We start from the raw sequence: 27790 nt of genomic DNA on the forward strand, positions 1-27790 counted from the left end.
ATATTTTAAGTACTTTATTTTCTAGACTAATTTTAGGCTTATAGAAAAAAAATTACAGAAAGTACAGTGAGTTCCCATAGGATTTCTCTGACCCCTGAAAACATTTCTCTGTCAGCAAAGTAGCAGGGTACAAAATCAACATACAGAAATTGGTTGCATTTTTATACACCAATAATGAAGCAACAGAAAGAGAAATAAAGAAACTGATCCCATTTACAAGTGCACCAAGAACCATAAAATACCTGGGAATAAACCTAACCAAAGATTTGAAAGACCTGTATGCTGAAAACTATAGAAAGCTTATGAAGGAAATTGAGGAAGACATAAAAAAATGGAAAAACGTTCCATGCTCATGGATTGGAAGAATAAATATTGTTAAAACATCAATATGACCCAAAGCAATCTACACATTCGATGCAATCCCAGTCAAAATTGCACCAGCATTCTTCCCAGAGCTAGAACAAGTAATCCTAGAATTTGTATGGAACCACAAAAGACCCCAAATAGGCAAAGTAATATTGAAGAAGAAAACCAAAGCAGGAGGCATCACAATCCCAGACTTTAGCCTCTACTACAAAGCTGTAATCATCAAGACAGTATGGTATTGGCACAAAAACAGACCCATAGACCAATGGAATAGAATAGAGAACCCAGAGTTGGACCCACAAATGTTTGGCCACCTAATCTTCGATAAAGCAGGAAAGTATCCAATGGAAAAAAGTCTCTTTAGCATATGGTGCTGGGAGAACTGGACATCGACATGCAGAAGAATGAAACTAGACCACTTTCTTACCAGTAAGATCTGCCCCAGCCTGCCTCTGTGGACCCTTCTCCCTCCATACCAGCCTCAAACTTTACCCCAACAGGGGAACGTGACTGGTGCATTAGTATCCACACTAGACTGCTTCTCCCCCAGCTGTACCTGCCCCTCTTCATTCCTAATTGTCTCATTTGGCCCAGCCCCACCCAGCCTGACCTTGCCTCCTGCCCACTGACTTTTCCTACCCCTTTCAGCAGCTGCATTGACTGTTGTGCTCGAAAACATTGCATTGTGATTATCTGAGTAGGTGGAAGTTTCCCGAGAACAAAGGCTGGGTTGTTAACATCTTCGTTTGTGCAGAACTTAGCAAAGCACCCAGAACACAGAAGTACTAAACAAGTTGGATGGATGAATGGATGGATGGATGGATGGATGGATGGAACGAGCAGAAATCTGCCTGATACTGTGGCCTGAAGCAGACCAGTTCATTCTTGATGTATCTAGATGTAGCCTTGACCTAGGGAACGAATGTCTTCAGTGAGCCCGTCCTTGGATGATCTTGTCTTCTAGGGTGAGTTGGCCTGGGTTCAGTGCCAACTGTCATATTTAGGCATTCATTGACCATCCTTGGTGCCAGGCCCATATTGGGCAGATGAAGATTCACTTACATGTCACATGATGGTAGATGATTTTACTGAGCATTTACTAAGTACCAGATACTGTTCTAGGTGCTTTAAGTGAATTAGTTCATTCAATTCACACAGCAGTCTGATGGGGTACATACTATTAGTATCTCCATTTTGTAGATGAGTTAGAAAAGTTAACAAGCACATAGAGCTATTAAAAATAGAATCTGCATGCAAACCCAGGCAGCCTGGTTCCAGAGACTGACATTACCAGCACCTCATGTCTCCCCAGGTTCGTGTTTTCGGGGGGGTCCTTGCATTTCTCGGTCCCTTCCTCTCCCAAGTTGGAAGGACAGGTAAGGGCTAAGAAGAGAAAATTTCAGCTTGTTTTTTTTTTATTTAGTCAGTTATATTCCCTCGTGATTACTTAAGGATACGCAGTTAGCCAGGATGGGGTCTGTATTTTCTTCTTTCTATCTGTATACGTTTACTTACCCAGTGTAACTTTTCTCACCCAGATTTGAGCGATTAGCAAAAAAGTTCATGATGCAAACGGTTTTGCTCTGTGCAAACCATCTGTCTTTCTCAGTGGGCTGGAAACCACACCACTGCTTCCTCTTTACCTTTGTAGTGAGAGCACAGCCTTTGTCACTGGGTGTCTGAACAACTTCAGTGACACCGCCAGGAGAGGTCTGTACTGGTCCAAATGGCACACATCCTATACGTGGCATCTCTCTTTCTCCTTCTGAGTAAGTGTCATAATTGTGCCTGTCTCTGTTGTCACCGGATCTAGTCAACAGGAGGCTGGTGGGTGGTGAAACAGGACAACTTGGTACTTAATGGGAAAAACCGTGCCACACATCTCTGGCACACGCAGTAATTTTTGACTTACTGATAATGGTTTCATGGTTTGCCTCAGCATCCTCGAGTTCCAGGGAGGTGCAGTGCTTGGTTGAGTCCCACAGACCTGGTCCCACTGTTTTGTTTTGTTTTGTTTTGTTTGTTTTTTTTTTTTTACATTTGTCTGTGGGGCCAGTTCTGCCAGTTTTGCTGGTCCTGCCTTTACCTTTTCTTCCTGGGCTAACCCATCCCTGGAGAGAGTGAGGGCCCAGCTCCCCAGACTGACAGGTGGCCTGAAGGTTTCTCTGATGTGTGAGCCTTGGGGATGTGGCTGGATGGAAGGAAAAGGTATTAGGGTACTTAGTAGTTTTAGGTTAAGCTAAAAGAAGGTTCTGGACATCACCCACGAACTGAAGCGGGGGAATTGACCTGAGGGACTGAGAAGGGGCCAAGAAGATTCACTGGGCTCCGCTAAAGGGCATATGGAGGGGCCTTAGCTATGGCCCAGGAGCATCGAAACATATTAGAACAGGGTGGAGGAAAGGGACATTTGAGGGTAGACTGAAAAGCTGATGGCCTGGGTTGGGAATGAAATCTTTCCAGAGCAAGTAGCAGGTACTGGTTTTGTGCTATGGGTTCCTTTAGCATCTGGTGAAGCCTAGAGAACCCACCTTAGCATCATTTTTTAAATGCCTAAAATGAAATGCATAGGATTATAGGGGAAGTCAGTCATGCTGAAATGCAATCATCAAAATATCTTTAAAGAGTGACGTAGTGATGTATCTGCTTCTTTGCGGATTCCATAAGGAGATCTAGAGGTGGTCCGTCAACCACCAAACTTCAAAGTAGGAATGAGTATGAATCATATTTCAAGATATTTTCAACAACTGTAATATGATATGGAAATATCTATGGTTTGCTGTCTACATTCATGACCAAAGGAAATGCTGAGTTCTCATTAAGACTTGTGAAGATAAAGATGTAGTTTTTTGTTTTTCACTGGAGTTTATGGGCCCTGTGATCCTGTGTGTGGACCCAGGCTAGGAACTCCTGCTGTAGAGACTAGATTGTGTTAGTGCGGGGACTCAAGTGATGGTAGGGGAACTAAGTGCTGTGACTAAAGCATGGAGAGGCTACAGCATTCAGCACACTGGGGTGCTTCATGAACACTGGCTTGAACTGAACGGGGTACAGTGGATGTTGGATTGTGTGAAGCAAGGCTCAGATCTGGGGCCTGATGGGTAAGAGGTGGTCTGCAGGATTCATTACAAGGACCAGTTAGTTGCTGGGCGATGGGCACCCACCAGACTGGCTTGGCAAGCTTTGATGGCTGGGTTGTTGGATGGGGACCTTCCTATGTGCCCTGGTCACTTGTTGAGTATGAATCTTGGTGGGGTTTTTTTTTTCCTGAGTATGATTCTTAAGTGTATGTGCTTTGTGTATTTGGACTGTGTGTTTGGCCTGTGTATTGGGGAAAACGGAGTGTACATTGTGCAACAAGTCAGACGTTGCAAACTCTCTCACACGCTTTCTTTCTTTTTTTTTTTTTTTTCTGGTGAGCAGGCTGGAAGCCCTGGGTGAAGGCAGGTTGTAGGCAGGTTCAAAAAAGAGAAGCTGGAAGCTTTTCCTTAACTCATGTAAACAATTATAAATATATATGAGGTGTATATTTACTACTTCTTTTATTTTAATGTTTAGTATTTTTCTTATGAAAATTTTTTAATGTTTGTTTATTTTAGAGACAGAGAGACAGAGCACAAGTGGAGGAGGGGCAGAGAGAGCCAGAGACAGAATCTGAAGCAGGCTGTAGGCCCTGAGCTGTCAGCACAGAGCCCGACGCGGGGCTTGAACTCATGAGCTGCGAGATCATGACCTGAGCCGAAGTCGAACACTTAACCGACTGAGCCACCCAGGCGCCCCAATATTTATTATTTTTGAGAGAGAGAGCGGGGAAGAGGCAGAGAGAGAGTGAGAGGACTCAAAGTGGGCTCCGTGCTGACAGCACAGAGCCCCATGCGGGGCTCAAACTCCCTGTGAGATCATGACCTTTAACCAACAGAGCCACCCAGGCACCCCTGTATTTATTTCTTCTAAATTCTGACTCACTATCCAGCACTTATTTTGTGTACAGCCACAGTTTTTATGTGAGAACACATAAATCAGGAAGTAACTTGAAAGAACTTTGGAAGCCCACGCTTTGTCCTTCCTTATACATATGGAGGGAAAATTATAAATCATGAAGGAAATTCAACCCTGATCAATTGACCAGTTGTGTTGTTTAGCAAATGTATACTTTGTCCAAATTATTTTTTTTAAATAAGCGTAAAGACCGATCGGTTCTGTTAGAACATGGTGCTAGATGAGGTGAATGTCATGGGTAGATGAGCTCTTGGACTTAGCTTTGCCTGCCTGATCCATCACCCCTCACGCTGACTGCCCTACATATAAAAACCACTAAGGTGGGAGGGAGGGTACTGGGGAGGGGCCGATTTTTTTTTTTTTAATCGTACTGAGACTTTATGCATAGAAAAAAAAAATGTTTTTGGTTGGAAGTTCTCTCAGCCTCCAAGTGTATAGGGTTTTTATACGTGTAAACAAAGAGATACTGCTTGTCTTGCTTGACGTTCTCCAGGTAGGTTTTGTGTAAAGTGGAATCATTTGAAGTTGCTGTTTTTGTGTGTCAAAAATGGTCAATTATGGGCCATTTTGTATGATTCAGCCTAACAGCTTCCATTTAAGTAATATTGTAGTCATAAATTTGGCAGTCCCGGGGATATTTTTGAACAAAGCCAGTACCTGAGAATTCTCTGTGTTTCAAAAGTGTGACCTCAGTGGAGTATGTCGGCACCCAGATGTGTGCCCATTAGGCAATGGGAATTTGAGCTGCCATGCAAAGATTTCTAACCCTCTGATTGGAAGAGAAAGCAACAGAAGAGCCCTCTGAAGTAGTTTACCCCTGAGGAGGAGGAGAGATGTGTACAACATATCCCACAGAGAATGTCCTTATACAAGATGCTTCAGCGCATGGTCCCAATGCATAGCCATTTGAGTTGACCTCTGTCAGCCATTCCTTTCACATTAAAAATACCTATGAAACTTCCACACGGTTGCTCCACTTCTCTGAGAAAGCAGTCCCTTCCCACTCATGTTCTTGACCTCACGCCTCTACGAGGACCTTCCTCCATTCATCATCCTCTCTGGCGTCATCTATCTTTACCCCTCTACACCTTCTCTGTCCTTGAACATGGCCTTCCAGCCCTCCCTGCTCCTCCCCTCTCAGCTACTCTTTCCAGCTGCCACCCTATTCTGCTTCCTGTCTCCACAAGACGTCTTGGGTAGTTTACACCCTTTCTTACCCTTGAAATCCTCTGTTTCTGCTCTAGTGAAATCTCTTTTTACAAAGATTTCCACTGATATCTTCCTCATCAAATTAAAAAGACTGTGCCCTGCCTTTAGGGTCCTTACCCTCCCAGCAGCGCTCAACAACCAGACAAGCTCTTTTGTGTCAAGTTTTTCCTCCTTTGGTTTCCGAGCTGCTGTGTCCCGGCTGCTCTCCTATCTCCCTCACTCTTCCTTCTGTAGGTCTGTTCCTCATCCTGTCCCTGAACTAGAGAGACCCTCTAGTTACCTCTCTTCAGCCTTCCTCCTTGTATTCCCTATCATTGCCCAGCACTGTCAGCGACCGAATCTGCACCTGTGGCCCAGAACCCTCGGTGGTTACAAGCAGACATTCATAAGAAGCAGTGAGAAGCAATGGAGACAGCCAGGGATTTGACATTTGCAAATCTGGGTTGGAGTCTGGTTCAACCATTTGCAAGTCTCACATTGCTAAATATGGGGATATCAGAGTTCTTAAAAGGATTAGATTACAAATATTTTCCAAGTTGAGTAGACTTGAGTTGAGTAAGTACCAATATATAGGGGTTCCTGGGTGGCTTGGTCAGTTGAACCTCTGACCCTTTTTTTTTTTAAGTTTATTTATTTATTTTTTGGGGGGGGGGGTAAGAGAGAGAGGGAAAGAGAAATCCCAAGCAGGCTTTGCACTGTCAGCATGGAGCCCTGATGACAGGGCTCAATCCTAAGACCGTGAGATCATGACCTAAGCCTAAATCAAGACCAGATGCTTAACCAAGGCACCCTGAGCCTCCGACTCTTGTTTTCTGTTCAGGTCATGATCCCAGGGTAGTGGGATCAAGCCCTGAATCAGGCTCTGTGCTGAGCATAGAACCTGCTTAGTATTCTCTCTCTCTCTCTCTCTCTCTCTCTCTCTGTCTCTGTCTCTCTCTCTCCCTCTGCCCCTCTTCCCTACTTGGATGTTCTCTCTCTAAAGTTAAAAAAAAACAATAATAATTTAAAAAGTACAAATATATATATATTTAAATATTATTTCCAAATGCTTGCTGGATATCCTTCCTGTTTACCTAATGGTGTTCGAATTTCGTATTTTCAAATATCAAACGCATTATCTTCTCCCTCACCCTTGAACACGCAACAGTCTCTTCCTGATACCCTTATTTCTATTAACAGTACTATTTCACCCTCGGTCAGCCTCACAAAACCTGCCATCATTTTTTATTTCTTCCTGCCTTTCATCTCCATCCACCCCTTCTACCTCCAAGCATCCAAGGCACTGAAAAACTCTCTAGATTTTATCTCCACAGTGGCTTTGAAATGACAGTCCCTTTCTTTCCATTCCTATTGCTGTCATTACTTCTTTCCCGGGCTACCAGAATTCCCTAATGTTTATTTCTAACTTCCATCATCCTACACAGCTGTCAGGCTAATTTTCCTAAGACCTTTCCAACACTTCCAGTGGATTCCCCAGCACCTAATCAGTCAAGTTCAAACTTTCAGACATGATAGTTAAGTCCTTCATGCTTTGGGCCCCAAATTCCTATCAACCTTGCCTCCTTCTATTAATCTTGATGTAACCCTTCCCCTGATCCAGTTTATCGCTCCTTAATTCCTAAACAAGTCTTCCAATTCCTACTCATACAATTTTCTCATGAAGTCTCCCCACTTAAATTATCCTAATCTTTTTGATTCTCCAAATTCCACTTCTCATACCATCTCTCTCCCATAAACCTTCCCTGTTTCCCCCCTTCCTTCAAATTCCTCAGAACAGTTTTATCATCCCCTGTCTCAGAGAGATGACCACCACCCTCCTTGACTTATACAGTCACAAAGTTAAAGACCATCCCCATCCCATCTTCGTTTCTTAGTTCCTTGAAGTATCAGGAATACTATAAGTTGTTGAATAAATATTGGATTGGCAAATAAAGCACTAGAAAATGGAGTGCTAATTTTTGCAAGAAAATATTTCAGATGTGGTATCCATCACTGAAAAGTCATGGAAAATGTTGAAAAGTGTTGCCTAGCCACCAAAATAATATTGTGGTAACATGCTGTGTTAGAAACAGGTTAGTGGTAACTTAGAAACCATACTTCTAAAAGCAGTCTTTTTTGAGAGAGAGAATGAAAGGGGCAGAGGGCAGGAGAGAGAGAGAGAGAGAGAGAGAGAGAGAGAGAATCCCAAGCAGGCTCCACACTCTGCGCAGAGCCCGATGCAGAGCTCAATCCCACAATACCTACATCATGACCTGAGCCAAAATCAAGAGTTGGACGCTGAACCGACTGAGCCACCCAGGTGCCCCAGAAACCATCCTTCTAAAAACATTTTTATTGTGGAACTATAACACATAGGAAAGTTAACAAAACATAAACATGCAGCGTAATAAATAAGTAAAAAGTAAAAACCATGTGATCACTATCCAGATCGTGAGCTAGAATATTGCTAGAAGCACCCGTCCACCCTGCCACATGCCCCATCCAGATCATAACCCTCTCTGCACACACCATCACTGTCCTGCCTTCCGTGATAACCACTTCCCAGCTTTTCTTCCTTTTTAAGTGGCTTTATCTGTTATTTTTCCATTTATTGAACACTCTAGTGTGGTTTTACCTGTTTTTAAATTTTTATAAAGACTGAAATCACTCTGTATATAGTCAAAAGGATTCTCAAGTATTCTGCATCGTTCATTAAACACAGTCATCCACAGTACAACCAGTCACAATCCATCCACTTTCACTTCTGTGTAATATTCCATTTTATGGACATACCACAGTCATGTCATTCAGCTGTTGATGGACATATGGGTGCTGTCCAGACTGGGGCCACAATGAACAGTGCTGCTGTGGGTGTCCTTGCACAGGTAGCCTGATGCACGGGCACACATTTCTTTAAGATATGTGCCTAAGTCTGGCTGGCGTTGCCAAAAATGCCTCAAATGGTCTCTGTTGAGTAATGTTTTGGTAAGTAATAAGTTATGTTTTTCCTATATTTATGTTCTAACTTCCGTTCGAACATAATATAAATATATGACATCAACCGGGATTTATGAATAAATTGGCGTATTTTCATTACTACGGGAAATGCGTGTGGTGGATTGGAGGTTTGCTTGTTTCCCAGTTTTGCATTAAGCGTTCAGTCTGTGATCTGTAGTGGACTACATCAGATAACCACTTGCCGTTTCTCCCCGTTTTTTGTAGGGCCCCTTCTATCAGAATTGTGTCCGTTCCAAAATTCCTATCCTCAGCCTTCTCATGGTCTCTGTAAGGCCATTTTTCCTTTCTCTCACTTTCTTCCACTCTAGTCTCCTTGCCTTGCTGCTGTTTTCGTGGATTTGCAAAATTCAGCGGGTACTCTGCTGCTGCCCTACCTTCTTACGAACTCTATTCTGTTCGTTCCACAATCCCAGCAATTGCTGCCCATCGGACTCTTCTGACGTCTTTCCATCTTTCCTCTCGTCTTCAGCCCCCAGGCCCCCAGTGAAAGATTCAGCTCACCCTTTGGCACCTGTCATTAGCTCTTTGTTCTTTGTGTAACACAAACTAACCTTTGGTATTCACATGCTCCATAAACACAGACATTTTAATTTCTGCCAAATGCCGGAGTTTGAAAACGTGCAAAGAAAATGCTGCTATTTGGGGCGCTTGGGTGGCTCTGTCGGTTAAGCGTCCGACTTCGGCTCAGGTCATGATCTCGCGGTTTGTGAGTTCGAGCCCCACCCGTGTCGGGCTCTGTGCTGACAGCTCAGAGCCTGGAGCCTGCTTCAGATTCTGTGTCTCCCTGTCTCTCAGCCCCTCTCCTGCTCATGCTCTCTCTGTCTCTTAATAATAAATAAATGTTAAAAAAATTTTTTTAAAAAGAAAGAAAATGCTGCCATTTGATCATATTCTGTCCTTTCACCCTAATGCTTGAGATGTGTGTCTCAACAGGCAGCATTCCTGAGTAGTCCCAACTGAAAACTTCTGGTAAGAGGAGAACTGAAGTGAATTTGATCCCAGATCCTGGTGGACTTGATGGGCCATCTTTTAGGAAGCTTTTCAGTAAGGCTGCAGTGGCTCTTTAAAAAATTACAAAAAAAAAAAACAAAAAAACCCCCAAACCCTCCCCAGTATAGAAAGGAAATGCCTCGCTCTTCAGATGCTAATTTTAGCTAGTCCTGCATCAGACCTGGCCGCGGGCTACAAATAGTTCTAACCAAGTAGCAAGACAAAGAAAGCTGGGCACCATGGACAGCGTGGGCGGTGCCCTAGACTTTGTCTCTCCAGCAATGTCTGTGAGGACAGCCTGACAGCCACCCGGGAATTGGAGTCTGGAGGAAGTACTTGCTGAATTTTCCTGTAAAATAATGTAAAAGGCGAATTATCATGCATTGTATTTACTTTCAAATAAGTGCCCTCAGATAACACTGGGCACTAAGCGTTACCAGTCATAACACGGGTGAAGCTTTTTTTTTTTTAAGAGCCTAGGAATTACTGTGGAAGTTAAAGTTGTAAAAAACCCAATGAACTCATGAAGGCATTCCACTGCTCCTCAGCCTGGAGGAGGTGTTGAACATTTGAGTTGATTATAGCTAATAACCTGTGATCTCATTTACTAGAACTATAATACAGGGAGCTGTATAAGGTGGCACACGGGGGACCGGAGCACTAATCTATTTTTATTCCCCTTTCTTCCTCCTCCTTGCAAGCTAAGCTCAGCATTGGCCAGAGAAAAGTAACGGTCCAGAAAGGACCGCTGTTTCGGGCTGAAGGCTACCCTGTCAGCATTGGCTGCAATGTAACTGGCTACCAGGGACCTTCTGAGCAGCACTTCCAGTGGTCCGTTTACCTGCCGACAGCCCCGACTCGAGAAATCCAGATCATAAGCACCGCGGATGCCACCTTCACTTACGCGGTGTACGCGCAGCGAGTGCGAAGCAGGGGGATCTACGTGGAGAGGGTCCGGGGCAACTCAGTCTTGTTGCACATCTCAAAGGTCCAGCTGAAGGATTCTGGAGAGTATGAGTGTTACACACCGAACACGGATAAAAAATACTACGGCAATTACAGTGCGAAGACTAGACTCATTGGTAAGCTGTTTGGCCTCCTGCGCCTGCCGGTCCCCCGACAAGCCAGACCCCCACCATCACGATGCCTTGCAACGTGACGTGCCTTCACGTTGTGTCAAGCCCTTTGGCAAGAGAGCCCTCGCGGCCCACTGGATGTGTTGCAGATTGGTCACAGATCGGTATCCCACATTCTCTAAAACTCTCAATTCATCTCTCTAGTCAACCTTGCCATGAAGTGTCTAAGTCTCCGAAGGCCTTGTCCATAGCTAGCTGCAGGTTGATCAGACAGAACTGTGTAGGTTCTCCCCAGGCCATGTCTCTTCTTGGAGGGAGAACATTAACTTGGTAAAAGAGCTGGTATTAGCACGATCAGTGATAAGTCGTCAACGTGGAAATTATGATTCCCCAATTACTCGAGCAGATTTACGTAGAGAGAGAGGTTCATAGTCCTTGCAATGACCACGTTGCCCCTTTGCCTAGAATATCTTAGCACCCGTCTTTCAGTCTAGCCAACTCCTACATATGCTTGTGGACCCAGCCTAGGTATTCCCTCTTCTGTGAAATCTGTCCTGTCTCAGGCAGTGCTCCCATATCTTAGTTTCCTCCTGATGCTCTATTCACATCACTATTGTTAGCACTCACCCAGGTTATGTGATATTTGGCTCCTTACATGACCCCTACCTCACCCAGAGCTCTGTGAGCACAGCTACCTCGGCCCCCAACACAGTGACTGGGACTGAGTAGTTGCTCAAGCAGTATTTGTTGATTGAATCTAAGTGTTGCTTTCACATAAGCAGAGGCTGTGTGATTTCCCTTGAGGAAGAACATGATGATAGGTGAGTAGGGTGATTATCAAAATTGTGGTAAGGGTTGCATTTTGGCTCTGGGTGATAGATTATAAGAGATTATTTCAGGGACGCCTGGGTGGCTCAGTCGGTTAAGCGGCCAACTTCAGCTCAGGTCATGATCTCACGGTCCATGAGTTCGAGCCCCGCGTCGGGCTCTGGGCTGATGGCTCAGAGCCTAGAGCCTGCTTCCGATTCTGTGTCTCCCTCTCTCTCTGCCCCTCCCCCGTTCATGCTCTGTCTCTCTCTGTCTCAAAAATAAATAAAACGTTAAAAAAAATTTTTTTAAAAAGAGATTATTTCAGAACTTTACAAAGAAGCAGGTTAAGTAAGGCATAAGGAAGTGAAGCGACTTGCTCCAGTTCCTGTCGTCAAATAGGGACAGACTCAGGATGAGAATGTAGGTCTCCTAGCTCCCAGTGCTTTTCCGTCTTAAATACTCCGTGTCTAAGTAGCTAAATTGGTCACAGCCTACGCTAAAAATGTAAAGTCAGGGTCAATACATCCCCGAGCCATTAGTTTTGCCAAGTTCCATAGGCTATGTGTACAGATGCCAATGTTCCCCTTGGCAATAGGGAAGGCATATGGCTGGTGGAAAACAACTCAAAGTGTGTGCTTTACAGATGGTGGGTCAAGGCACCATCTTCGTCTAAGGAGGCTTGTCTGATGGGTTCCTGGGCCAGTCAGTTGTCATCTTTCCTTTGCTTTCAGTTATTCCTGATACCCTCTCTGCCACCATGAGTTCCCAGACTCTCAGTAAGAAGGAAGGCGAATCATTAGAACTTACGTGTGAAGCATCCAAAGCGACAACTCAGCATACCCACCTGTCTGTCACCTGGCACCTGATCCAGGATGGAGAAAGAAGCCAAGCTACCGAGATTATTTCCCTCTCCAAAGATTTCATGTTGATCCCTGGGCCCTCATTTACCGAGAGGTTTGCCGCTGGTGATGTGCATCTCAACAAGCTTGGGGTCACTACCTTCAGGCTGGCCGTAAGGAGGCTCCAGCCCTCTGATCAAGGCCAGCTGTTCTGTGAGGCAACCGAATGGATTCAAGATCCAGATGAAACCTGGACTCTAATCACGAAAAAGCAGACGGATCAAACAACTCTGAGGATCCAACCGACAGGTAATGATCTTCTCAGGAAATTCATTAGTATGTTGGTAGTGGGTATTTTGGGGCCATCTTTTTTTATTTTTTCTAATCTTCAGTTGAATCTAAAAAAAAAACACATTTAGAAAGTTTGAATAAAATTTGTTTTGGGCATCTAGGAAGCATCAATAAGAAGAAAGACATTTGGTTTGGGGGGGGTCTGCCCACAGCAGGGTTCCTATGGGATAAGGTCTGTTGAATGGTTAGATAGATGCCACAAATCATGCATGGAAACGGTGTTATTCTTGCCAAGCTCTGTGTAAGCACTTTATCTGCACTTTATCTAATGTAGTCCTTACCCTATGGGGCAGCTAGTCATCTCCCCATTTTTAAAGCAAGGAACCTGAGCCTCAAACAGGCTAAATACTGGTAAGAAGTTGAGCTGGTGTGTTTCTCCAGTGATCCTGCACCACAGATACCCGGGACCCAGAGTAGCCCGCTTCCAGGGTGGAGGCTTTCTTCGTCACGGCCAGGCTTTCCTCCCACCTGACACCATTTCCTACTTGGGATGGTGTCCCTCTTCATGATCCATTGGCGTTTTCATCAAAGCAAGCAGGAAGCCTCAGCTGTGATTCCTGGTTTCTCTACATAGGCTATGGTCCAATAGGAAGAGGTTGTGAAAACTATATATATCCATGCTAAAAGCAGTGATCCAACGGCGGATCATTGGAAGTTCCTTCTTTTTTTTTTTTTAGGAAAAGTGTTATTCTGTTTCATTAAAAAAATTGTCTTTGGCCTTGAGTGTCCAAGTTATACTCAGTGAGTTCTGTGGGGGCACATCATGGGTGCTTTTTCTCTCTGAGAACTTTTTATATAAAAGTCTTTATTTATGTTGACAAAAATTGTATATATTTAAGGTGTGCATGATGGTTTTTTTTCATTTGAAATTTATTGTCAAATTGGTTTCCATACAACATCCAGTGCTCATCCCAACAGGTGCCCTCCTCAATACCCATCACCCACCCTCCCCTCCCTTCCACCCCCCATCAAGGTGTACATGATGTTTTGATAGACATGCATTTTGAAACCATTACCACAGTCAGGCTAATTAACATATCCATTATCTCACATAGTTACTTTGTGTGTGTAGTGTGTGTGGGGGGGTGGGGGGGTGGGGTGGGTGTGTGCGTGTGTGTATGGTGCGAACCCTTAAGATCTCTGTTCTCAGCAGATTTCAAGTATGCAACACGGTGTTATTAACTGTAGTCACTTGCTATACATTAGATCTATAAAACTTATCTCACATAATGGAAACTTTGTCCCCTTTGATCAAAATCTCCCTCTTCCATCCCCTCCCCCAGATCCTGGCAACTACCATTCTACTCTCTGCTTTTATGAGTTCGGCAGTTTTAGATGCCACATACAAGCGAGTTCCCGCAGTTTTTGTCCTTCTGTGTCTGGCTTATTTCACTTAGCCTAATATCCTCCAGGTTGATCCGTGGTGTTGAAATGACAGGATTTCCTTTTCTCTCAGGGCTGCGTAATATTTCAGTGTGTATATATACCACATTTTCTTCATTCATCCATCCATCAGTGGGTACTTAGGTTGACTCCATTATCTTTGTTACCATGCATAATAAACATGGGAATGCAGATCTCTCTTTGAGATACTGACTTCATTTCCTTTGGATACTACACCCAGAAGTGGGATCACTGGGATTATATGATAGGTCTGTTTTTAATTTTTGAGGCACCTCCACACTGTTTCTATAATGTTACATTCCCACCAATATTACATTCCCTTGCCTCCACATCCTTTTTTTTTAATGAAATTTATTGTCAGATTGGTTTCCATACAACACCCAGTGCTCATCCCAACGAGTGCCCTTCTCAATGCCCATCACCCACTTTCCCCTCTCCCCCACCCCTCCCATCCACCCTTAGTTTGTTCTCTGTATTTAATAGTCTCTTGTGGTTTGTCTCCCTCCCTCTCTGTTTGTAGCTATTTTTTCTCCTTCCCTTCCCCCATGGTCTTCTGTTCAGTTTCTCAGAATCCACATATGAGTGAAAACATATGGTATCTGTCTTTCTCTGCCTGACTTATTTCACTTAGCATAATACCCTCCAGTCCCATCCACGTTGCTACAAATGGCCAGATTTCATTCTTTCTCATTGCCAAGTAGTATTCCATTGTATAGATAAACCACATATTCTTTATCCATTCGTCAGTTGATCTCCGCATCCTCACCAATACTTGCTTTAACTTTTCCAACCCATGAACCCAGAATATCTTTCCCTTTATTTGCATCTTCTTTACTTTCTTTAATCCATATTTTGTAGTTTTCAGTGCAAATGTCTTTCGCCTCCTTGGTTAAATTTATTCCTGAGTATTTTCTTCTTTTCTTCTTTTCGACTATTATAAATGAGCTTTTTTTTAATTGAGATAAAATTAGTATATGACATTAAGTTGCAGGTGTGCAACATTAGAATTCGATGTTTGTATACACTACAAGGGATCACCACCATAAGTCTAGTTACAGTCCATCAGCATACAATTGAACCCCTTCACCCATTTTGCCCACTCTCCAACCCCCTTCCCCTCTGGCAACCACAAATCTGTTCTCTGTATCTGTGAGCTCATTTTTATTTTGTTTGTTCATTTGTTTTGGTTTTTAGAGTCCCCATATAAGTGAAATCATATGGTATTTGTCTTTCTCTGCCTGATTTATTTCACTTCAAATAATACCCTCAGGGTCCATCCATGTTGTTGGAAATGGCAAGATTTCTTTCTTTTTTATGGCTAAGTAGTATTCTTCTGTGTGTGTGTGTGTGTGTGTGTGTGTGTGTACACCACATTTTCTTTATCCATTCATCCACTGATGGACACTTAGGTTGTTTCTGTATCTTAACTATTATAAATAATGCTGCAATGAACATAAGGGTACATATATCTTCTTGGTGTTTTTGTATTCTTTGAATAAATACCCAGAAGAGGAATAGCTGCATCATAAGGTAATTCTATTTTTAATTTTTTGAGAAATCTCTATACTGTTTTCAATATTGGTGGCACCGATTTACATTCCTAACATCAGTGTAAAAGCATTCCCTTGTCACCGCATCTTCTCCAGCACATGTTATTTCCTGTCCTTTTGAAAATAGCCATTCTAACAGGGATGAACTAATATCTCATTGTGGTTTTGATTTGCACTTCCCTGATGATGAGTGATGCTGAACATCTTTTCACGTGCCTGTTGTCCATCTGCAGAAATTGTTTTCTTAATGTCTTTTTCCAGTACAGTAAAACCTTGGTTTGAGAGCATAAAGCATTCCAGAAACATGCTGGTAATCCAAAGCACTTGTATATCAAAGTGGATTTCCTCATAAGAAATAATGGAAACTCAGATGATTTGTTCCACAACCCAAAAATGTTCACATAAAAATGATTACAATACTGTAATATAATATAAAATAATAAAGAAAATACAAAAATATAAAGAAAAATAAACAAGTTAACCTGTACTTACCTTTGAAAATCTTCATGGCTGGTGTGAGGGAAACAAGAGAGAAGAGGGTTATTGTGAAGGGTGACTTTCACTATCACGAACAGATGTTGATTACGGTATAGTATCGATAAACTTTTGCCATATACTGTATTTAATGTAATTGGCAATAAGGCAGCAGAGGAAAGGGTCTATATGTGCAGACAGCCTGACATATAGAATTCATAGAATGAGCAAAGCATTTCTAAGCTTACTCTTGTCTGGAAATCAAAGGACTATCCATAGGCACTTTGAAGTGACAAAAATACACTGGTGCCAGTTGTGGGCACCTTCCAACGTTCTGAAAAATCACTGACTTCTGCCAAACACCACGGTGTGAGACTGAGCATCTGAGCATGGGAGACGATCACCCACAATCCCACAGCAAAAGAGAGAGAAAGAGAAGAACCATTGGCTCAGTTGTGATCATGTGACGTTTGATGTCACGTACTACTCATATTGCAAGACATCGCTCGTTTATCAAGTTAAAATTTATTAGAAATGTTTGCTCGTCATGCGGAACACTCACAGAACAAGTTACTCGCGATCTGTACTTTGTTGTTTCGCCATGCTTTGTTGTTAGTGTATAGAAATGCAACTGATTTTTTTTGTATGTTCATTTTATATCCTGCAACTTTACTGAAACTATTCATTTTAATAGTTTTTTGGTGGAGTCTTTTGGGGTTTCTATATATAAGACCATGTCATCTGCAAATGGATGATTTTACTTCATTTTTACTTTATTTTTTTTTACCCTGACTAATTTCTCTGGGTAAGGCTTCCAGTACTATGTTGGATAGAAGTGGTGAGAGTGGGCATCTTTGCCTTTTCCCAGTCTTAGGAAAAACTTTCAGTTTTTCATGGTTAGGGATTATGTTAACTGCAGACTAGTCATACATCACATGTGCTTTAACTTAAGAAAATTCCACTGGATATTCTCAGCCAAAAAAAAATCCCAATTTATAGCAATTCAACATACCATAAGATGTTATATATTTTTTATTAAAAAAAGATACATTACTGTATACTTTATATTTCTATGCATACGTTTTGCTTAATAGGATTGCATTCAGAAAGCTATGTATGCTGTTCTTTCTGAATGATTTAAGGAATAGTCAAGGGCATCTTTGCTTCTAGGCATTTCTTTGGCTGACCTGCTCTTTGGAGCTAAACTCCCACATGAAATTCAATCCTTGTGGATCCTTATAGGAGGTATTATCTCCCTGCGGTACTGAAAGGACAGATGCTGTGACTTCTCTAAATATCTGCTTTGCTTTTGTTTCCCAGTGAGAGATTTTCAAGTCAACATTACCACCCAGAGCACGTTTACAGCAGGGAAACCCTTAGAACTGGTTTGCCTGGTCGTAGGCAGTGGCCAGGACCCACAGCTTCAGGGCATCTGGCTCTTCAATGGTAACGAGGTGGCCCGCATCAATGCTAGTGGTGTTCTGGACCTCAAGAGAGACTACAGAGAGAGAGCAAGTCAAGGACAGCTCCAGGTTTCAAAGTTAAACCCCAAGGTTTTCTCTCTCAAGATCTTTTCTATGGGCCCCGAGGATGAAGGGGCCTACACATGTGCCGTGGAAGAGGTGGTAAGAAATCAGATGGACTCCTGGGATGTGCTTCAGAGAAAGCAGTCACCGGACAGCCGCGTGCATCTGAGGATGCCAGCAGGTATGTGAAGTCAGGGCCACACATGACGGGGCCATTCTCAGCTTCCCTCCTTTGTGAGTACAGTATGACTTCACGGACACAGCGGACTTCTCCTGCAGAGGCAGGTGTCAGTCGGATCACTTTGAGGTGGCGTGAAAGACACACAATTAGATTGTCCTGAAGCCTCTTCTTGCTGTCTTAGGTCTTCGATTCTTTGATTCTGTCTGCTATTAGTCCTAATTTTTGCACCTTGGGTTTTTCTTTAAGCAGGGAACACCTGTATCAATGAAACCCTCTGTCTTCTATCGTTGTCTGTGTGATGTGAGTGTGTGAAGAGGGAAAAATGACACTTGGCCTCCTTCCTGGGGAATGCACACGTACATTATGCTCCTCAACCCACCCCCCCAAACACCTTTCAGGTACCTTTGGTCAATCCTCTGTTATCTTAACCTGATACACAGGATGATAGTGCATCTTAATGCCACATCAAAGCATGACTCAGACTAAGAAATGAAGAGGTAAATGATAGCAGGCAGATGTCGTCCCCTGCATTTTGCTGTAATGTGACGTGCCTGTCCAAACCACTTTGGGTATCTGTACGCATGAAAGTGGAAGGCCACTTAGGCCTTGTTTGGTTCATGAAGGTTGGGTGACCTGAAACATGGTTGAGCAGTCAGTGCTTTTTGTGTGAAGAGAAAACAGACAAATCTACAACTAACATTAGGATGCTCCGGGCTGGGTATTATATTCTAAGTCTGGAAAGACTAATTGCCCAAGAGCACAAAACACAACCCAACAAAAAATAAAGATACCCTTGTCTCACTGGTTCCTTGGAGGCATCTCCAAAGATGGACACATTTCCCTTTCATGCTTTTCTCCGTCACCCCATTTGCTAGCAATGAAGATCACAAGCTTTGGCCTAGAGTGGCAAGCCAGGAAGCGTGTTGGTGTTAGTTTTCATGCTAAACATTTGGTCAAACTTTCTAGGATTCAGGAAGAACTAGGTGGGCGGGCTTACATACTTACACAGGTCTAGGTCTCTGTTTCACGCATCTCAGTCGCTGCTGAAACATATCGGTAAAGCTTTCTTAAATTCCACAAGTGGGAATTTGTGCCAAAGGGTGCCCAGATCCTAAGCCCATCAGTAGGGTGGTCTTCCAAAGCAAAAAATAGTTCTTTGTACAGGCTGGAATCCAAACTGGGCCCAGTGTGCAGAAACAGAAAAAAATTGTTAGCAAATTTATTAAGGATCCTGTTGAGCATTCACAGTTTTGAAAATCAAACCAAAGTATGAGCAGAGTCTTATCATTCTATGAATATTTTAAACAGAAGGGGGTACTCGCTACCACTGTGAATCTGTAACTTACACACGCTTGATAAGTTTATTACTTCTTACCAAGGGGCAGTAATGACTGTAATGAGTTAAGGACACCTCATCTTTTCTTAAAAAAATTGATGTTAGTTGAAGCTAATCATAATGGTTATATTAGAGTAGTGAGATTATGAGTAATAATTTCCTCTTTACATTCTAAGCTTCAGTTAGGAGTCTATTTTAACTTGAAAATGACTCTAAGTATAATCCTGCCTCTAACACCCAAAATTTGGAAGCAGGCTTGCATATATGTGATATAATATATAGTATATATAAAATATTATTGAAATAAGAATCAATAGTATTATTAATTATATTAAAATATTAAATACATATATTAAATTTATTTGTGGATATCAACCTTCATTCTGCCTTTGTAACATACATATACATACATATACACATACATACGTATACATACATATATATATGTACATATACATATATGTACATATATATATAAAGCAGGAGAAGACTAAACTCCTTCCTCAGCAGGGAAGAACAATTTGCAAATTCACTTAGATCCTATTTAAATTTCTCATCCCAGTTCTATTTTGTTTTTTTCTCTTTTGTCTTTGAACCACCCCACTTTCACTAAGCACCTATCATTACAGCCAAAGCTATTAGCTTCCCCTTGCCAGCAGGCTAAGCCCTTAAGCATGTACCACTTTTAGTCCTCCCAACAATGCCATAAGGTGGGTGTGATTATTACCTTTGTATTTGCAGGAAAGAAAATCGAGGCTCAGGGAGGACAGTGTGTTTCCCAGGGTAACTCTGACTCCCAGGGCTTCGGCCTTAAGCCTGGGATGCATGAACTACTGAGATGTCTTTGCCTTGCCCACACAGCACCCAGGACAAAACCTTGCCCAGGACGCGTCCAAATGTTTGCATTTCCACGTGTCTTGAATTTCTGGGAGCCAGACGTATATTTGCAGTTTAACATTGTAGTTCAGCTATAAGAAGGATCTTCCCTCAATCAAACCATTAATATATCTCTAGCTATATGAATATATGATTTGAAAAAGAGAAATCTATATATGTGTATTTTCTCCCAAGTAATTGCTTTTAATGGTAGTATTCTGTTTATTCTGTTGTTCTTGTTTTTTGTTTTTTTTTTTTTCCAATAAACTCTGCAACCAGTGTGGGGCTTGAACTCATGACCCGGAGATCAAGAGTCACATGCTCCATGGACCGAGCGAGCCAGGCACCCTTAATAGCAGTAATTTGAACAGAAATCTAATTACCAACACTCGTTCCCTGTTCAAAACACATACTAATTAGGGAAAGATAAGTAGGGAGAGGAATGTCATTTTGAACTGTGAAACACAAAATTCCAAAAAACTAGAAATTTAAATAAACACAGCTTTGTTACTTTCAGGCTCATATACCCACCCTAATTAATCTAAGAAAATATTACCAGATGTTTTCCCAACTAGATGTTCTTAATGAAGGGCTGATTTAACAAATCACTAAAAACGAGGGCAAATTATAAATTGTTTAAGTGTAAATAAGTTCTCCTGATATTCTTTCTATTGTCTTGTGCCCACTATTTAAGTGTTTAGCCAATCTCTTTTCTGAGGGTGGTCCAGGACTACACGGCCTGATATGATTGGTCACAAAACGAGTCAAATCCTAATTAAAGAGATGTCACTGTGTTTTCGAAACGTTTTCATTTACTTGAAACCTTTTTTTTCCTCTCAAATCTGTAATCCACAGCAAGAAATGTGGCCTTATCTACCAAGAGCAAGCAGCAAGCAGTGTGGGAAGGAGAGGTATTAACCCTTCTCTGCAAGGCCGATGGCACCGAGAGTCCCCTGTCTGTGGAATGGTGGCGCCTCCCACAGGGCCAGACGCAGCCAGAGTTCGTGGCTGGCATGGGGCGGGATGGCACGGTGCAGCTAGGCGCCCCCTACAAGGAACTCAATAACCACGGCAACACAAGGCTGGAGAAAACGGACTGGGCCACTTTCCAGCTGGAGATCGCCTCCACCACCATTACGGACAGTGGTATATACGAGTGCCGAGTGTCTGAGAGCGCCCAGAACCAGGCCAGAGGTCAGAGCTGGACTCAGAAGTTGTCGGTCACCATCAGATCTCTGGGTAAGTGTCCAAGAAATCCTTTTCTGAACTTGCGGGTCGTCGGTACCTTCCTCTGCAGTGCGACGCAGTAGAATCTGATTGTGTGTCACCCTGAACCCCCCAGTTAGGGCACGTACACCCCAGGACACGGAGCATCGTTTCTGGCTGCCATGTCTGTCAACTACTCTCTAAAGTTTCCTCATCTTTACGAAGATCATCTGTAGGGTGCCCCTTGCAGGCTATTATTCACAGCTAAAAACAAAAGCCTATGACCTGGAGTAGACTTACAGAGGACACATGGCCAGTGGAGCTGAGCCTCATACATTTGGGCTTTTGACAGCTGTGGCCCTGTGTTGCAGAGTCTTCTAGCATGTTCCCAACAGTGACACTGAGCCTGTGAGTGGAAATAAGGGAAGGAGGCCAGCCACTGGGCTGGTGAGTGCTCCACCCACTCCGTAGCAGCTGTCTAAGCAGCGGGCTGGAGAGACACTGCCTGTTTGTTGTCACTACTGAGAACACTCTCAGAAGAGGGTCAGCTTTGGAAATCTGAGGACAGATTTCAGGACAGGCTGTACTGTGAATCAACTTTTACCTCCAAATATTTGATTCTCCCGATGTACAAATGCATGGCTCTGTGTGAATAGGTGAATAGGAAGGCTTTGATTTGATAAGCATATTAGAAATCCTGTTTCCCATCTATTTCTGCCCACAGAGTCGAGTTTACAGGTTAAGCTGATGAGCCGTCAACCCCAAGTGACATTAACCAACACCTTTGGCCTGTCCTGCATAGTGGAGGCTGACTTCTCCCACCTCAGGGTGCCACTCACTGTGACGTGGCAGTTCCAGCCAGCAAGATCTCGGGTCTTTTATCTGCTTGTGCGAATCGCCTGGAACGGCACTATTGAGTGGGGGGATTTCCTATCTCAGTTCCAAAAGAAGACAAAGCTTTTGCAGTCCTCATTTTACTCTCAACTCCTAATCCACGATGCCACGGAGGAAGAAGCAGGAGTTTATCGGTGTCAAGTAGAAGTTTACGCCAGAAATTCCCCAGACACGAGCGGCCCCCCGAGGGCTTCTGCCGTCTCTCACTCGCTGATGATAGCCATCACTTTGCCAGGTAAACACCACCTGAAATTAATCCATGCTTTAAAAACAAGCCAACACATTTCTCCCATGTTGGGTAAGTTTGTAGAATTAAAACATAAAATACCTTCTCCCCATGTTCTTACTGTATAAGTTAGCACCACAGAGAACCAATATCCAGGCTGACATTGAGTTAACGTGCATGGGATGGCCATACTGATTGTTAAAACATTGACAGACTTCCACACTGACTAATAATAACTGTGGCTCCATGCCCCTTCCCCCCTTCCCATAAGTTCCCAGCACCTGCAAGGTACCATGTGGCACAACAGGGGGCCTCTAAGGCCAGCTCCTAGAGCTGGGGGAGGCATTCTTTTGGATTGGTCACTGCCCATGCCTCATGGGTCATTAAATGTTTGGAATGTCTCCATTAGTGGTATGGATAACGTAAATTCCATTAGAATACATTTATCCTCTTGTTTTACCACGTGAATGTATAAGAGAGGATATGATTATAGTCAAATATAATTTACCTTGTCAGCTGGTAAAAGAACAGAGGTAAAAAGTATGACACAACCTGGGCAAAGTTCTGCTGGGTCATGCATCTTCTTTCATGGCTTGCATTCTTTTAAGGCAGAGTGTTCAAGAGCCTTTGAAGTCATTTCAATCTGACAGGCACCAGACAGCAGCATAGCTGTGGACAAGTCACACAATCCATCCAAGTCTAGGTACTTCATCCATAAATTGCTCTTTAAAGATGCGCACGTTAAAGGTGGTGACACACAGATAATGTGCCTAGTACAGTGCCGATGCGTGGAGTGGATGCTCAGACATGGTAGTGGTCATTCTCTCTGCTGCTGAGTGACATCTTTTGTACTAGTAATGATCTCCTTGTCGATTGACTCATCTTCTACTTTCCATCTTGAATTTGAGCTCCAGCCACACTGAGCTAGTTGCAGGCCCTCAAATACTCTATGTTCTCTCCCTCTTTCAGTCTTTGTTCAAGTCATGTGTTTTGTGTGGAACGCTTTAGCCTCTTCTCCATCAGACTAATTCCTATTAACCCTTAAGACTTAGGTTAGAGGTCTCTTCTCCAGAAAGCCTCCCCACACTCCCATATTTGAGTTAGGTAGTCGTGCCCTGTGCTCTGACTTCTGCATACCTCTGTCACTCTTGGGTGACACAGTCTTGTAATCCTAAGCCTCTGTGACTGTACTAGTGTCTCCCTCTAGACTGTGAACCCACGGAAGGGAGGTAGCCACAGAGTGGGGAATAGTCTGACAGAGAACACAGTGTGTGCTTAATAAATGTTTGTTGAAGGAAGAATAAAGGGATCTACTGGCAACTTCAAGAAGCAGTTACAAAAGCAGAATCAGTGATGTCAGCAAGAGGTTAGAATAAGGTTTGGAAGGCAGGTTTTAGCATTCATCTTCCCGACGGAGCAGAAAAGCTGCTGGAATAAAAGGGTAGTTGACTATGTATCTGTATGAGATTCTTACAGTTGACTGGCTGCAAAGAAACATATAATGTTAATAGCCCCACGTACAACTTGCTTTTGTTTACCTGAGTTCAAGGGCAGATACCAACAAGGGCGTTTGGCAAACTGTGAATCAGGGGGTACTCTGGAGAGTGAGCACACAGACAAAGCATTAATAGGGGCACTTTCTCTCACTTTGATTTATGAAATGCTGCAGAAGAGAAGATGTCTAAGCTTCAATAATGAGGCATTATCATGTGGAAGAGATTAGTTTCCTGTATGACACTTCCTCCCACCCCATGTTCCCATCCCACTCATCCAGGTAAGGGTAGAACCAGGACCAGTGGCTGGAAGGTATGGAGTGGTAAGATTCAACTTGATATCAGAAAGAATTCTCTAGTGGCAGAGATGTCCAAAGATGGAATGGACTGGTTTGTCAGTTGGGGAACTGTTCAGAGGCTCAATGGGCAGTGAGTGGGGCTGCTGGGGAGGAAATTCCCCCATCCAGTGGATGGAGGAGACATTGTCCCAGTTGGCCTCTAATGTCCCTTCTGCCTTAAAATTCTATTTTCTAGCAAAGTAACAAACAAAACAAAGTAACAAAAAAAAGTAACTGTCACCATTCTTTTCATTTAGAGAGCAAGCTAAGAGTGAACTCAACCAGTCAAGTCCAAGAGATCTTCATCAACTCCAACACCAACATAGAATGTAGCATCTTGTCCCAGTCCACTGGAGACCTCCAGTTAGCCGTTATTTGGTACTTCTCTCCCATTTCCATGAATGCAACCTGGCTGAGGATCCTGGAAATGGACCAAACCAATGTTGTAAAATATGGGGATGAATTTCACTCCCTACTGAGAAAACAAAAATTCCACCCCAAGAAAGTTTCCCAGGACTTGTTTCAGCTACAGATTCTGAATGTGGAAGACAGCGATCAGGGCAGATACCACTGTGCTGTGGAAGAATGGTTCTTGTCCAGAAACGGCACTTGGCACAAGCTTGGAGAAAAGAAGTCAGGTCTGACAGAATTGAAACTCAGGCCCACAGGTAAACCTCATGAGTGTATTCTCACAACGGCTTTCTATAGGATGGCCTTCTTCTCTTGGGCAGCTCTTCAATGGAGTGATTATGTTGAAGGTAGAAAGGTGACCCAGGGCCATAGGGATAGTGGCCACCTACACAATGAATGCAGGACCTGGTGGCCCAGCAGAGGACGTGGGAGTCACGTAAGGTGAGTCAATCTGAGGTTTTGAGGAGTCTGGATGGGAACAAGATCCCTTTGATTGGTTTGCCTATCAGCCTGGCAGCCTGCTCTATGCAGCTACCCAGGGTATCGTATCTCTAGATCTCTGTAATAACAAGCTGTGTCATTCCAGTGGGGCTCTACTGTAATTTGGCAAAGAGAGAGTAATACGAAGCATATTTCTCCCACTGTGAACAGAAACTGTACAACTCTATAGGGATGTGTGGAGAAATTGCTTTTCAACATTTGGCTGCCTAAACATACGGCAAATAAGAGTAGTTAACTGTCGGAATGCTTACTGAGGGAGTCTCCTCTTCCTCAGGAGAGCTTTAAAACTGTAATAGAAGTTCCATCCACATGCGCTGGTCTAAGAGCGCTGCGGTTGAAGTGTGGGCAGGGTTGGTTAGATCTCTTGGTATCGGTTTGGTCACCTCCAGTGTTGATTAAAATGAGACAGATGTCACGGCTAGGGTTCGGGAACTGGCTGAGATCCAACAGCACAATGCAAAGAAGTTAGTCTGGTTTGGTGCTTAAAATTGCATTTTCAATGGTACACCCACAAATAAGATTATAATAAACGTTACTATGTATTAGACAGTTAGAGATACAAAGAGAAATAAGGCACAGCTCTTGCCTTAAGGAGCTTACGGTCTGTAGGGGGGGCAGTGGAGCCAAACAGTAGTGGAGCATAAGGCTCTCTTTTCTTGCTGCTCTGGTTCCCCTTCTCTGTGTTCTTCAGGCCCTTCTTCTCCCTGGTAAATGTGGGTGCTCCTCAGGGACAGATCCTGGGCCCCTTTGTCTCATTATTCTCTGCTCTCTCCAGAACTTCTCAAATACTGTGTTGGTTTCAACTACCACCTTCGATGAAATAGCGCAAAGTCTTTACACTTCGCTCCGATCTCTTGAGCTCCGGCTCTTTCTTCCCAACTGCCTGTTGTACATTTCTGCTTGGATGCCCCTGAGACCCTCACACGCAGCACGTCCCAAACCTCATTATCATTCTTGCCATCCCACAAGACCCGTGCAAACTTCTGCATTCTCCATCTGTGTGGCTGGCAGCCCTTTCTCCCAGTTGCCTAAGCCAAATCTTGACAGTGTTTGCACAGCCTTTAAGGAGGCAGCCGCTCCTTGGCTCAAGCTAGCAAACCCTTCCCATCCGGAAATGTGGGCTCAGTGTTGCCCAATCTTTTAGTACATCAAGAAACGCCTAAAATCTTTTTTGGTGATATCTCTTGGTGGAGACTATACACAGCTAATCCAAATTTTTAAAAAAGACTGTGGGAGTCAAACAAAACATATCTGTGGGTTAGGTGTGGCTGGCTGGGGGTGGCCAGCTGTGTACCCCAGGGCAGGGAGTGAGTTAAGAGGCCCCAGGGAGAGATACTGAGAAGGAGTGGTCAGAACTGCAGGAAAGACACGTTCTCTGAAATCAAAAGAAGAGAGAATTTCAAGAAGAAAATGGACTTCGGTGATAAAACCCACAGAGCGGACAACAAAACTAGAGTGTCTTGAGCTGGGAAATCAGGCCCATACTAATGATCTTGGCCAGAGCATGGGATAGAATTAGAAGGTGTTTGCATTAAAGTAGGGAGGAATTTGAGATGAGGAAGCAGAGACAGAATCAGATAAACTAATATTTCACATACTTTGCCATGAATGGAGGGAGAGAGTAAATATGGCAACAACAACAAAAATCCAGGATCAGACAAAGTTATCCTTTTAGAGGAAGATATGGGACGCCTGGGCGACTCAGTTGGTTGAGTTTCCAACTTTGTTTCAGGTCATGATCTCATGGTCCATGAGTTGGAGCCCCGAGTCGGGCTCTATGCTGACAGTTCGGAGCCTGGAGCCTGCTTCAGATTCTGTGTTTCCCTCTCTCTCTGCCCCACTCATGCTCTGTCCCTCTGTGTCTCTCAAAAATAAATAAACATTCAAAAAAAAATTTTTAAGATTGATCAATAAATGTGTTTGTAGTAGAGTTGAAAATTTAGCGTATACTATAGTTTACTTTGTTAGTAACTGCTCTGGTCTTCATTTGAAGTTCTCACCAGCAGGTTAGGAGGGGAAAATTTTTCTTAAGTTTATTTATTTATTTTGCGAGGCAGGGGAGGGGCAGAGAGAGAGAGACAGAGAGGGAGAGAGAAAGAATCCCAAGCAGGCTCCATGAGCACGGAGACTGACATGGGGCTCGAACTCACGAACCATGAGATATGACCTGAACCAAAATTAAGAGCCAGATGCTTAACCAACTGAGTCACCCAGGCACCCCAGGAGAAAATTTTTAAGAAGTAAAGGTCAAAATCTGTTTAAGACTTAGTCTAATCCAGTAATTTAAATCGTCTTTCCTTGAGTGGTATTCTAACACTTGTATAAAAATGTTCAGTCTCTCAGATAGCCTCCTCTTTCCCTGCATCTTGGACTGAGATGATATCTGGGTATATGGGAGGAAGGTAATTTGCCAAGAATGAGGGGCAGTGGTGCAGTAATGACTTGAGGGAAGGGCCAGAAGTTTTGGATGGTCCATCTGGGCAGAAGAAGAAAGAGTTGGCCAGGGAGAGGTAAAACAGCAGAGCAGAGCACCCACTGAAGCTGGTGGCTTCAGAGGCAGGCCTTCAGCAGACAAGAGGTAGGGCTGAAGGGAAATGGCTGGTTTGCTTCATCGCACAGAATGTTCTAGCACACGTTGAAGAAGGACAGGGGTCAAGGGAAAACGTTAAAGATGAGAGACCTGGTTATCTAAAGAGTTTAAGATGGCATCTCCTCAGTGAGAACTAGATCTTTCAGA

General features: G+C 43.4%; 1 protein-coding gene across 1 annotated transcript in view; it reads left to right on the forward strand.

Annotated features, from left to right (window-relative positions):
- The first annotated feature begins 2003 nt into the window (after positions 1-2003).
- CD101 (CD101 molecule) overlaps positions 2004-27790 on the forward strand; it is a 35500-nt gene continuing 9713 nt past the window's right edge. Inside the window, exons 1-7 of the mRNA XM_015534637.2 lie at positions 2004-2135; positions 10263-10643; positions 12179-12595; positions 17386-17772; positions 20840-21223; positions 21915-22319; positions 24399-24809. Coding sequence (XP_015390123.2) covers positions 2093-2135; positions 10263-10643; positions 12179-12595; positions 17386-17772; positions 20840-21223; positions 21915-22319; positions 24399-24809 — 2428 coding nt within the window. The 5' untranslated portion in view covers positions 2004-2092. The remainder of the gene's footprint in view (positions 2136-10262; positions 10644-12178; positions 12596-17385; positions 17773-20839; positions 21224-21914; positions 22320-24398; positions 24810-27790) is intronic.

The sequence above is a fragment of the Panthera tigris genome, chromosome C1 (genome assembly GCF_018350195.1).
Source record: "Panthera tigris isolate Pti1 chromosome C1, P.tigris_Pti1_mat1.1, whole genome shotgun sequence".
In the NCBI taxonomy this organism is placed as follows: domain Eukaryota; kingdom Metazoa; phylum Chordata; class Mammalia; order Carnivora; family Felidae; genus Panthera; species Panthera tigris.